Below are 12825 nucleotides of genomic sequence, written 5' to 3'. Positions count from 1 at the left end.
AGCCCTGCACGCTCGGCTCAGCTCGGCTCGGAAAAGAACCGTAGACCAGGTTCCAGAATGTGAATGGAAGCAAGCAGATGGGGAACTGATCTCTCATACTACAAACCTTGCAGCACCATCCACCATTGACACTGAGGATTCCAAGTGCCCCATGGTCACTTTATGCCAAAGCCACTAATTTATTACAACATTTCAACATTGGATATTTTCCAAATTGGAATTGTCAGATTTACTCCACAGGTTCATGTTCCTGATCAGTAAACTATGTGCTTAACAGTGCAGGCAACCAGAGAGAGGTCTAACTGACTAAAGAAATCTGAAGAAGGGTCTTGATCCAAAATGTCACTGATCCACGTCTTCCATAGATGCAGTCTGACCCACTGAGTTGTAACACCTTTTGTCTTTTTTGGTAAACCAGCATCTGTAGTTCCTTTTGTCTCTCTCTTAATTAAATATTAATTAATATTAATTATATTAATATAATATCAAGGGAGGGGGGTGTTAGTGTGTGTGTGTTGGGGGTGGTTAGTGTATGTGTGAGGCCTCCCCCCCCCTCCCCTGCAACAGTGCGTTGAGGGGAACGGGACCCAACGGGTCCCACTTGGTCTAGTGTCTTTTAAATGTTGTTCTTATTCTTGCCTTACCTACTTCCTCTGGTATTCTTGCTCCATATACTGATCACTGTTTGTGTGAAGAGGTTACCCCTCAAGTTCCCATCAAATCTACATCCTCTGACAGTAAACCCATGCCCTTTAATTCTTGACTTGGGAAAATGGCTGAGTGCATTCACCCTATTCCCCTCGTGATTTTATGCACTTCTCCCTTTAACTCAGGCCCTCAAGTCCAGGCAATATCTTTATTTATCTTATCTATACTCTTTTCAGCTTCAAAACTGAACACTTGTGTGGCCTCCAAGTTATCCACTTGTCAGAAACAACATTTTGCAGAATTCTGACATAAAAATAGAAATTGCTTTAACTATATGGCAAGTTGAGCAATGTCTGTGGAGTCGGACGATAGGCGTACGTTCAGAACGCCTATCTTTCTTTCTTCAAAAAAATGCTTCCTAACCTGAATATTTAGAACACTTTCTGTTTTATTACTGGTTTCCTGTGTTTAATTTAGTTTACTTTAGTGTAGAGATACAGAAAGAAAACGGGTCCTTCGGCCCACTGTGTCCGGGCCGACCAGTGGTCCCCGCACAATAACACTATCCTGCACGGCATCGGGACAATTTACATTTATACCAAGCCAATTAACCTACAAATCTGCACGTCCTTGGAGTGTGTTAGGAAACTGGAGAAAACCCACACAGATCACTGGGAGAACATACAATCTCCGTACAGACAAGCACGCACAGTCATGATCGAACTCGGGTCCCTGGCGCTGTAAGGCAGCAATTCTACCGATGCGGCATCATGCTGTCCTTATTTGCTTAATTCTAGAGTAAATGCCTTGGTTCAGATTATGGATTCTAATCTCATGTTTGGTGTTATCTACATTGACTTCTGTTTCGAATGCTGTTGGAGTGTTACTGTTTGGAGATTCCAAATTAGACAAATTGTTGAACTACTCATGTGGGCAAAAGATATTGCTTGAACCTAATTGAAGAGAGAAACATTTTCTAGAGGTTCTTGGCAACATACCTATTTACAAATTACAAATAAACACAAAGTATGTGCTATAATAATAATAATAATAAATTTTATTTATGGGCGCCTTTCAAGAGTCTCAAGGACACCTTACAAAAATTTTGCAGGTAGAGGAAAAACATGTAAGGGGAATGAAATAAATAGTAGAGACATGACTAGTACACAAAGTAAAGACAGAATTCAATACAAAACACAATATGAGGCAATTAATGCACAGATGAAAAAGGAGGGGGACGTGGGGCTAAGGATAGGCAGAGGTGAAGAGATGGGTCTTGAGGCGGGACTGGAAGATGGTGAGGGACACGGAATTGCGGATCAGTTGGGGGAGGGAGTTCCAGAGCCTGGGAGCTGCCCTGGAGAAGGCTCTGTCCCCAAAACTGCGGAGGTTGGACTTGTGGATGGAGAGGAGACCGGCTGATGTGGATCTGAGGGACCGTGAGGGTTGGTAGGGGGAGAGGAGGTCAGTGAGATAGGGGGGGGGGGCCAGATGGTGGAGGGCTTTGTAGGTGAGGATCAGGATTTTGTAGTTGATCCGGTGGGAGATGGGAAGCCAGTGAAGTTGTTTGAGGACTGGAGTGATGTGATGCCAGGATTTGGTGTGGGTGATGAGTCGGGCGGCTGCGTTCTGGACCAGTTGGAGTCGGTTGATGTAGGTGGAGCTGATGCCAAGGAGAAGTGAGTTGCAGTAGTCCAGTCGGGAGGAGATGAAGGCATGGATGAGTCTTTCAGCAGCGGGAGGTGTGAGAGAGGGTCTGAGTTTGGCGATGTTGTGGAGATGAAAGAAGGAGGTTTTAATGACATGGCGGATGTGAGGCTCAAGGGAGAGGGTGGAATCAAAGATCACGCCAAAGTTGCGGGCCTGGGGAGATGGGGAGACAGTGGTGCCGTCGATGGTGAGATTTTGCTGAGTGTGGCTTTGGAGCCTATGAGGAGGAATTCTGTCTTATCGCTATAACTCCAGGATAAGCGCTGAACTAAGAAAACCAAACCCAAAACCAAAATATTGTCTAACTTAATACACTAATTTACAATAAATGACTCCAAATGCAAAAAAAATAAACAAAACACCTACCTACATATCAATTAGCTCCGTTAAAAAAAAAGAATCCAGCAGATGCAAGTATATCATTGGGGTTATCAAGTGGGCACTTCCCTTCATTGGTGTTTCGTTGAGTTAGGCTCACGATACCTCAGGAAGTCTCAACGGTGGTTCTGGCGTCCTAGAACAAATCCCCTCAATACCTCCTCTCACCACCTATACTACCAGTATTGACTAAATAAAGGAAGCTGCAGCCAATTAGCTCCCTCTAACAAATGGTAAACACCTGCATCCCATCTTCCACTAGTCCTAGCCCATCATTAAGCTTGTAACACCACAAATATCACCCTTGCATAAGGACGGGATACACTTGCACAGACTACAATTACAAAGAAACATACAAACTGCATGTCATAAGTTTCCTTTCTGCCCCCAACTGACTTTCTTCTCCACCAAATCCACTTACTGTCTTGCTCTGCTGCCTCTGACATTTGCTTTACAGCCTGACACAAACTCTGTCCGCGAATTCCAAGCTCTCCAAATAGCGACATGGTTGATCTCGCTATGAAACCTCCACAACCCACCTCTACAGGATGTACTCATGCTCGCCATCCTCGCCGCTCAACTTCTGCTGCCAACTCTGCCTTTCATAAGCCCCATCCACTAAGTTCTCCCAAGGCACCGTCAGATCTATAAAATACACTATCCGCTGCCTAACTGACCATAACACCAGGCCTCAAACTAGTAGTAATTTATTTCCTGCGAAACAACAGGCTTTCCTCCTAAATCTACCCGCATCTCCCAATCATTGGCTCCCCGTGACTAGTCTGACTCATACCTATCTGCAAACGTCCCTCATCCACTTTTCTCTACCTCACTTGTCATTTTTTTTAATTGTAACAATTTAGGATTTCACAGAAATATGACTACATTTCTGGCTGGTATAGCAAAGTACCATCGAACTGATTTGTTTGAAATATGGTACAAAATAGTGAAATTGTGAATGGTTTGAGGAAAACCTTCCAAGACTGGTAGAAAATAGGAAATGTCATCTCCAGGACTGTGTGCTTGGACTATTTTTGTTCAAGAATCAAGAGTGTTTAATTGTCTGGGGCATAAAAACAATTACATTCTTACTTGCTGCAGTTTAGCAGCCCCACTTACACAATGACACACGTAATCGATATTTGTAATCAATAATAGAATAAACTAATAAGTAATGCAAGGTAACCAGGCCATAATAATACAAAACACAATACAGTACTTATTGCAACCAAAAATGGTTCCTAGTAGAGCATAGTTACTGGGGTAAGGTTGTGATTAGTATTATGTAGCATTGAACAGTCTTTAACGGTTGCTGAGAAGTAGTTGGTCTAGAACCCGATTACCAATCTCCCTCCTGTACGCTGACTCATCATTACCCGATAACGGCGGTATAATTGGCGAATTTATAGGTGGCATCGGAACTATGTCCGACTACACTTAACAATTTGGGCTCAGAAAATTTGAAAAATTCACATCTGCAGGTTGATTGGCTTGTAAAGCTAATAACACATGAAATAATGAAAATCCAAAATATTTAAGGAGGTTTGCAGAGTTAGGGGATATTTAGAAATACATTCAATATTTTGATAGGTGGGCTAAGAAATCTTTTTTTCCCCTGAAAGTTCAAGGAACAATGGATTGAAGAGCAAACTACCTCAGAAAATAAATGCATTGATTGTTAAAAGTAGCCCAGATCTGCCAGTTAAGAACAGATGTTGTCTTTATCAATGTCACCATGCAGAGATTCATGATTCCTTGATGAAGATATAAGTCTCGACCCTTGGGGAGAAACTGGTCTCAGGCTGTATGTACGGTATCCATTAAACTTGCAGAGTCAAACAGAAGGGTGCAAACTTCCACATAGTTTCATGCATATGGATTGAGAAATCTGCTTAATCTGTACCAAATCTAAATCCACCGGAGCATTTGGTTTAATCAAAGGTTTTGGTACTTTAAACAATCTCTACTCATTGAAAAGACATTCTTCACTTTCTGCAGTGGTGCACTGTAGTAAAGTGCTTTTTCCTTAGTAATCTCTGGATGTTAAACAAACTGTAATTGCACAGAGGCTCATAAATTCTGTTTAAAATCTGAAACTTAATCTTGACCGTTTACCCTTGTATTAATCATTACAATGACATGTGATCCAATGTGATGGCTGGAAGGAGTGGTGTGAGGAGAGCAGGAGGACCCAAAGGAACTTTTTATCTGAACTGGGTAGACACAAAATGCTGGAGTAACTCAGCGGGTGAGGCAGCATCTATGGAGAGAAGGAATTGGCGAGTTTTCGGGTCGAGACCCTTCTTCAACTGATTTAATTGGAATAATTGAAATAATATGGATGATTAATTCATGTATCCTTGTATAATAAACAGTGAGGACTATTTGAGAATTACTTTGGGTATTTTTGTGCTTTGCAAAAAAATGTTATTCGTTGCATATTATTTATAATTGCAAAGTTGATTTTCATTTTTCAACAAAATAGGCTCAATTTTGAAGAAACTTCTGCACACTGGAAATTCTGTTAAGGTAAGAAATGTAATTTGTTTGACGAGATGGTTTCCTTTTATATTTTTTTCGTACCCAACAATTTAGTGTTTTTCTTGAGATTATTTATTTGATAAATATCCAATTTTGAAGCTTAATTTGGAACTGAGGTTTGTGAGAGTGATCCATAATAATTGACTGTATTTTGTGAGTGCCTCAAACTCTTCCTCTTAACTGAAATGCTTGTTCATGTGACAAAGTCCCAACATCATTAGGGATGAGTGTATGACCAGCTATGCTGAATGTTCATAGCACGTGGAAGTCTCTCAACTGATTTGTTTTGAGAAAGAAACAATAAACCTCTTAGCGTAACTAGTCTTTGGGTATAGAACAAAGTGCTGGAGTAACTCAGCGGGACAGGCAGCATCTCTGGAGAGAAGTAATGGGTGGCGATTCGGGTCGAGACCCTTCTTCAGTCTTTGGGTATGTCTTAACTGAAAGTTTAAAAATTGGTTATGAAAATATCAAAGAGTGATAGTTTTAAGGTTGCATTTGAAATTTGATATTTATTAAGATTATTAAATCTATTATTCGTCTGGTCGGTAGTTGTCTTGATCATGACCTCCCTACATGCGTATTCAATGTCGTGACTACTGAAGGCCAATATCCCATGCAGTCCTAGCCAAGTTCTCCACGTGTTGTCAACCTCAAGGATTTATGGACGTACAAGTTTCCCTCTGTTCCGCAATTCTTTCTTGGACCCGAACATTCATGGTTTATATACTCGCCTCATTAGCACTTAAAATGTAACACCTTTTTCTGATTCAATCCCATCTGCTACTTTTCAGCGCATTTCGTTAACGTGCTATATATTGTAATAATTAAATCGAAGCAAAACAAATAAAAGTTTAACTACGTTTCTTGATAATTCTCAACAACTAGAATGTTTAGATCATATATTAATGCCCCTGTCCCACTTAGGAAACCTGAACGGAAACCTCTGGAGACTTTGCGCCCCACTCAAGGTTTCCGTACGGTTCCCGGAGGTTTTTGTCAGTCTCCCTACCTGCTTCCACTACCTGCAACCTCCGGCAACCACCTGCAACCTCCAGGAACCGCACGGAAACCTTGGGCGGGGCGCAAAGTCTCCAGAGGTTTCTGTTCAGGTTTCCTAAGTGGGACAGGGGCATTAGTTACCCCATTTAGGATTAATCTTCCAAGGTAAAGATGACCGAGTGAAGGTTTTTTAAATTATATGGGTGGGGGTAGTTGTTAAGGTAGATAAAATACAGTAAACCATCTTTTTAATGGACCTCTTTATAACAGATTTTGGTTATAGCAGATGGACCTACCGACAGATGCCGATGCCAAATCAGCTCGTGGCGCCAACTTGGTTGTTCGCCTGTGCTGTCCCAGCATGTGAAGCCCCCCCCCGGTCAGTCACAGACCCAGCTCCCTGTGTCTCTCACTCTGGCCAGTCACAGCCCTGGCTGGTCTCTCAGCCTTGGTCACCCCCTGGCTCTTGCCTCTCATGGCTGCTTGCAGCACCAGCCTCCCGTACCTCCCCCGGCTCATGCTGCTGCCCCCATCTTGCACCGCCTCCCCATCCGCTTTCAGGCCAAACCTACCGCCACCACCAGTCCACACAGTTTCCTCGGTTGCTTCCAATGCATGCCTGCCACCAGCGCTGCCAACCCTTACCTGCTCTCTGGCCGCCCACTTGGGCACCATCTTACACCCTGTATATGCTTTAGGATTTTGGTAAATAGGGTAATATATCCCAATGCAACTCTGTTTAACTTTTGACCACAATGTGTAAATTGTACAAAATATTAATGGAAACAAAAAATCCCTAATTTTTGATAGATTGTATGGGAAAAAAACGCGATTAAATTTGTTCCTGATCATGGCAATCCGAATCTAGATGAAATTTAGCTTATACTTTGTGATTTTTTTTCCCCCCCCCAGATAAGATGTGAAGGAATTCGCCTCTACCTACTTTGGCTTCAAGCACTGCAAGAGAACTCTTCTGATGAACAGCTGACATTGTTTGCGTGTCTTGTTCCTGGTTTCCCAGCTGTTTCATCGCGAATTGGTCCATGTACTTTAGATACTCTTATAAATCCTTCTTACAATATATCTGATGGTTAGTAATAGAATCTAATCCAAATTAGACTGAACAATGCAGTTAGTGCTTAATGTGACAGGCAGATGAAAAATCAATGCATACAATAAGTCCAAGATTAATCCACTGTTAGCCACTGCTGAGCCCAATGAATGCAGATTCTAACCATAATCATTGCTCAGTTTTATTTCAGTGCAATTCAATAGAGAGTTGGGAAATGAGTTAATTCTGAATATCCAGCCTCCAACATTTTAGTGCAACTGCAGTAAACATGTGGCCAGACTAAATGTGTGGTTAACTGCCCAAGAACATCTTGCATAACAGTTTTGCCATGGTCTTGTGTCGAAGCTTGGAGTAAAGTTTTAGCGAGTTCTGTACAGCATTGCCCTGACCAAATCCAGATTGATTACTCTTGGGTGCTGTGTTGATGGAAGTTGCATTGTTTTGCTGATTAAAGTCAAAATGGAAGTGGTGGGAATTGGCTTGCTTGTTGGCTTTGTTCTGCTTGATGCGGTTGATATACCGGGCCCGTTTTCCACATTGTTAGATAGATGATGTATTTGACAATGTATGATGTATGGAAGTGTTTAACGAGACAAGTGTCTACTCCTGGGTAATAATTTTGCAATGATAGATTTGTGATATCATCTGATCCTGTAGCCATCGTTGTGATCCGGTGTTTTATTGGCACTGATTGACAGCTCAATTTTAATCACTCCTAGTCGCACTCATGATATGCTAAATAGACTCTTCAGTGATCATTGAACCCGACTTGATTATAATACTAGCATGTTTGACCAAGAGACCGTAAACTGCGATGGAATCCCATTCTGTTAATGCGAGGTTCTTGGGGTGGAGAGGGGTGATAGCGGTATAAAGGGGAGGGTAGTGTCTTGTGTTCTGTGTCTTGTGTCTACTGTTTGTGGGTAAGTGTGTCTGTTTAGTGTTCAGCCATGAGCGAATGGCGGTGCGGGCTCGACGGACCTGGTGGTCTACTCTCGCACCTACTTTCTATGTTTCTATGTTTCTAATGCTGTTGACAAAAATCATCTTGCGAATACTTTGTTTTGAACCTACTCGCTCAACTCCAATAGTATTGCTGAACCACAAGATGGCAAGTGTAGACAGGACCTGGTGACTTACCAATACTGCCTTGAACAAATGAGGGCCAGATTGGTGAAATTGGGGTTAAATTAATTTTCAGCTTTTGCACATTCTGCAAACCAGCTCTGACAGTTATATCTATCAAATGTTGGTCAGCTTGGTCAGTAGAAGAGTTACTTAATCACTTGTGATGACTGTCAAATTCCCCCAGAATAATGCTTGTGCCCCTGCTCACCCTGTTCTGCTCAACATGAAGTATTAATGCATCTATTGAGGAAGGATAATAGATAAAACCAAGAGGAGGCCATGCTCATTTTTCATGAGATGCCACGAGTTTTAAGTTCAATGCTGAGGATCTAAAGGCTGCCTCGTCCTAATTGTTTACCTTGGTGCTGTCAGGTTTGGACACACCTAGGGGTGGTGATGGAGTCTAATCCAATAGTGGTTTTGTGAGTGGTTTTTGTGTCGGGCCATCGTGAATGTTAATCTTGCAGCCCCTGAGCAAAGGCCAACCTGTCGAGGAACTCGCCAGATCAGGCAGCCTCTGTGGTGAGAAATGGACAGACAACATTTAGGGTTGGGACCCTTCATCAGTACCTCTACAGATGCTTCCTAACTCGTTCATTTCCTCCATCTTTTTGCTCAAGATTTCAGCATCTTGCAGCTCCCATTTGCCTAGCACCTCCTGTTCACACCTCATTCAAGTCTCTAATGCCAGTAATGTTCTGTATCTAACACCGAAAACAAAGCGCTTCTATTTTGATTGGCTTCTAAAAAGTGAACATGTGGGATGTCGTAAACATATCACCTTCCAGCCACTATTTCTGGCAGTTCTTCTACTCCTGGTTAATTGCTGTTAAATGCTTTTCAATTTTTTTCCTGCTAAAATGGAGAACTGTGGAAAGGAGCCCCTGTTTCCTTGGTACTAAAATAATGGGTTATTTAGCTTTATTTATGTGGTCTTTTTATGCAAGGGATTTGTGTTTAAGTCTTAAGATTAGAGTTCTGTTAGCACTGTAGCTGAAGTGTACACTCCGGTTTATGTAGTTTATAGAAATAAACTTTGAAATGTATTTTTAATTTGACGTTTTAATTAATGGGAACAATTGCATTGAAATATTATTCTTTTTAACTCAGTAAAAATTGCTGCAGAAGATATTACTCCCCTGTTACCTTCGGTTTTGGGAGAAAAGATATCGGAAGACCAGACTTCATATATACTTCAAATTGTTTTGAAGTACATGGTCATTCAGGTACATGCAGAATGATCATATCATTTGTAAACAATTCCACTTTGTTCACAGTGAATGCTTCTCTGTTGTAGATGCTGCTTCTCATGTGAGATTTTAAACCAAGATTTTAGAAATGTCATACTGTAATTTTGAAAAAGAGCAGAGGAATTGTAAGAATTCTCCACCATTTGGGAAAGTTACAGCCTACCTTTTTTAAAAACCTGCTCAAATTATTTTTTTTCTTGAGTTCAAGTCTCAGCCTTGAACTGATATAATAATTAGGCATCCACAGCCTCTTTTTGGTAATGATTTATAGCCCCTGAATGAAGAAATTTCTCTTGTTTCAAATTGTCGACCCCTTAATCTGAGATTAGTTCCTATCTTTTCAAATTCTTCAGGTAGCATCAACTCTGACAGTCACTCTCGCAATGTTTGTGTCAACGAGATGCTCTTGATTCTTCCAAATTCCTGTGATTGTTGGCAAATCTGATTTGATCACACCTCGTATTGAATCTGTGAATTATAATGGCACAGAAAAACGTCATTTAGCTTGAGAGTCAAAGCAGATTTATCAGCTGTGTAATTCTGCTATTTGCACATGCACTGTATATTCTCTCTTAAGCATGTTGCCAAATGTTGTTGCTCGTTCCCAGAGTAGAAACAAATTTCCTCTGGTTATCCTAATGAAACCAATTGTACTCTTGCATCAGATCTCATCTTTGCCTTCTTTATTTCATGTAAGATAACGCAACTTTTAGAATTGACATTTATACAATGTGCTGGAATAACTCAGCGGGTCAGGCAGCATCTCTAGAGAAAAAGGGTAGGTGATGTTTTCGATCGGGACCCCTTTGCCTGACCCACTGAGTTACTCCAGCACTTTGTGTCTATCTTTGGTATAAAGCAGCATCTGCAGTTCTTTGTTTCTACTGTTTATACACTTGGTCACTGTTGTGAAAATCATTGGTTTCATCTGATTTTCTTTTTGGCCACAATGCATCAATCTACATTTCTCTGTATTAAATTTCATCTGCACCTTCTACTGTTTGTCATCCAAAATTTAGAAATTTTACACTGCACACATATTAAATTATTAATACCCATATTACTTTTTTTTAAACTGTTGACTTTTGGACAACACTGCTCTCTATTATCCTCAGTCTAAAACATGACCATTCACCACTACATTGCTTTTAAACTTTAAAACCAATTTCACTATTATTATTTTCTTCTCCCGTGATTTTAACAGCCATGTGGTCGTTATCCTTTATCAACTTTTTTTTAACCAATTATTGCACCCCCCCTCACCATTTTTATTTCACCTGTATTTTTTAAGCTTCCCCACAGCTCAGATTAACCAACATGATCTGAAGTTGTCAGACATGTTCTTGCAACCATTTCTAAGCCTTTACCATGTTCCAGTCCTCTGGGGGAACATCCTCTGTACGTAATTGAATACGTATGGATTAAGTCCTCTGGAGCCTTCGCCCCCACTTTCAATAGCCACATAGGATGCATCTCATCTGGGCCAGTCTTCTTTTGAGCATTGACTGGTCCCTCAGAATCAGTGTTTACCCTACTGTTTATCTTTACCTACTTTATGTTTACTGACATTTTGACATTATCTGGGCAATCAGTTGAGTGAAATCTGTGTCATAATCTCTGTAAGACATGTGTATCCTGAAGAGTGGAGATCAAAATTTAACATTCCTAGGTTTCATCTCTCTGAGGCCCTGTACTTTTGTAGCAAATTTTTCTTACCCCTGACCTGTAGCTCCATTACATTGCATGTGCTGTTTACCTTCCCAGTTGCTTTCTAAAAAAAATGGATAACCTCAATTTTTTTTTACATATCGCTTAATTCGCCAGTATTTATTTACAGTCCCTGTGCCCTTCCAGCTTCCTTAGTTTTGTAGTTTTGTACTCTCACTGAATGGGAATACTTTGCATGTGGTCCCTTCAGGCAAATTATAAATATTGATAATAAACATGTAGATGCCAGAAGTGATGATGACACCCCACTGGTAACACACTGCCAAACTGAAAATGTCCATTTACTTCTGGAAATAAATCTGAGGCCAGAGTTTATTTTTGTATAAATATAACACTGGTTGTATGGTGTGCCCCACAGCCTTACTATTAACATTACAGAGATAGAGAAGCATGATCTGATCCGGGCCGCCACATTAATAACATAATTAATTGGTGGCATCCTATTAGAGATATTCCCTTTCTTCTACACACCCTCTCCTATCTTATTTGCTACTTAAACTAGCCTGCTTTCTCTTTTCCAATTCTGACAAAGGATATTAGACCTGAAATGTTAACTTTTATTTCCACAGTTGCTGCCTGACCTGAATGTTCGCAGCATTTTCTGTTTATATTTCAATATTTCCAGCAGCAGAAATTAATTTCCATTTATTTCTCTGTCTGTGTCTATGTCATCTTGCAAGTACTCGAATATAATTTGTGTCTTGATTCCATTTAACAACCTTTCATGTAGCTCTTTTGAAAGGTTTTTGAAAATCCAGACACAATGAATCAGTTGGTTTTCCTCCTTATCAGCTAATTACATTAACCTCTAAATTTGTCAGTTTTCATCTCCCATTCATAATGAACCAGCATGAATTGTTTAATTTAAAGAAAAAATCCCGTATTATTATTACTTTATGGTTTGTTTTATTTTCCCTGATAACTGATGTTGGGCTAGGTATATTATTTTGGCTAATATAAGTTACTTTCTTTTTTCGCTGCATGATGTAAGTTGGGAAGGTCTATCTGTGGAATGTCCATTGGATATGCATTGTGTGGGAAAGGATTGTGGGGAAACTGAATTGACTTCAAGTAGCCGATAATTGTGGGTCTTTCTCTTTTTTTTTAAAGCTATTGTGCACCATTTTAGGAAATAATTGCTGCCATTACCTAATCAAAGCTTTGTTCTCTTCCCAACTTGAAGGCCGCAAGCTTGGAATGGAAGAATAAGGAAAAACAAGAAAGTGGTTTCAAATTTCTTTTTGCCTTATTTAAGAAATTCTACCTTTCCCATTTATTTCCATCCTTCACAAAATTTACCAATCTTTACAATCCTGTACTTGGTGAGTATAATAATCATTAACATCAGCTAATAACATCATTATCTAT

At 40.4% G+C, this 12825-nt stretch overlaps 1 protein-coding gene across 4 annotated transcripts in view; it reads left to right on the top strand.

Annotated features, from left to right (window-relative positions):
* ralgapa2 (Ral GTPase activating protein catalytic subunit alpha 2) overlaps positions 1–12825 on the top strand; it is a 462100-nt gene that overhangs the window by 170256 nt on the left and 279019 nt on the right. For all 4 annotated transcript variants that reach the window (XM_033026192.1, XM_033026194.1, XM_033026193.1 and 1 more), the window contains exons 5-8: positions 5222–5265; positions 7192–7369; positions 9590–9705; positions 12641–12779. In XM_033026192.1, the coding sequence (XP_032882083.1) occupies positions 5222–5265; positions 7192–7369; positions 9590–9705; positions 12641–12779 (477 nt within the window). The remainder of the gene's footprint in view (positions 1–5221; positions 5266–7191; positions 7370–9589; positions 9706–12640; positions 12780–12825) is intronic.

The sequence above is a fragment of the Amblyraja radiata genome, chromosome 8 (assembly GCF_010909765.2).
Source record: "Amblyraja radiata isolate CabotCenter1 chromosome 8, sAmbRad1.1.pri, whole genome shotgun sequence".
Classification (NCBI taxonomy): domain Eukaryota; kingdom Metazoa; phylum Chordata; class Chondrichthyes; order Rajiformes; family Rajidae; genus Amblyraja; species Amblyraja radiata.
Note: the sequence above shows the minus strand (reverse complement) of the source record. Positions and strands in the feature narration are given on the sequence as shown.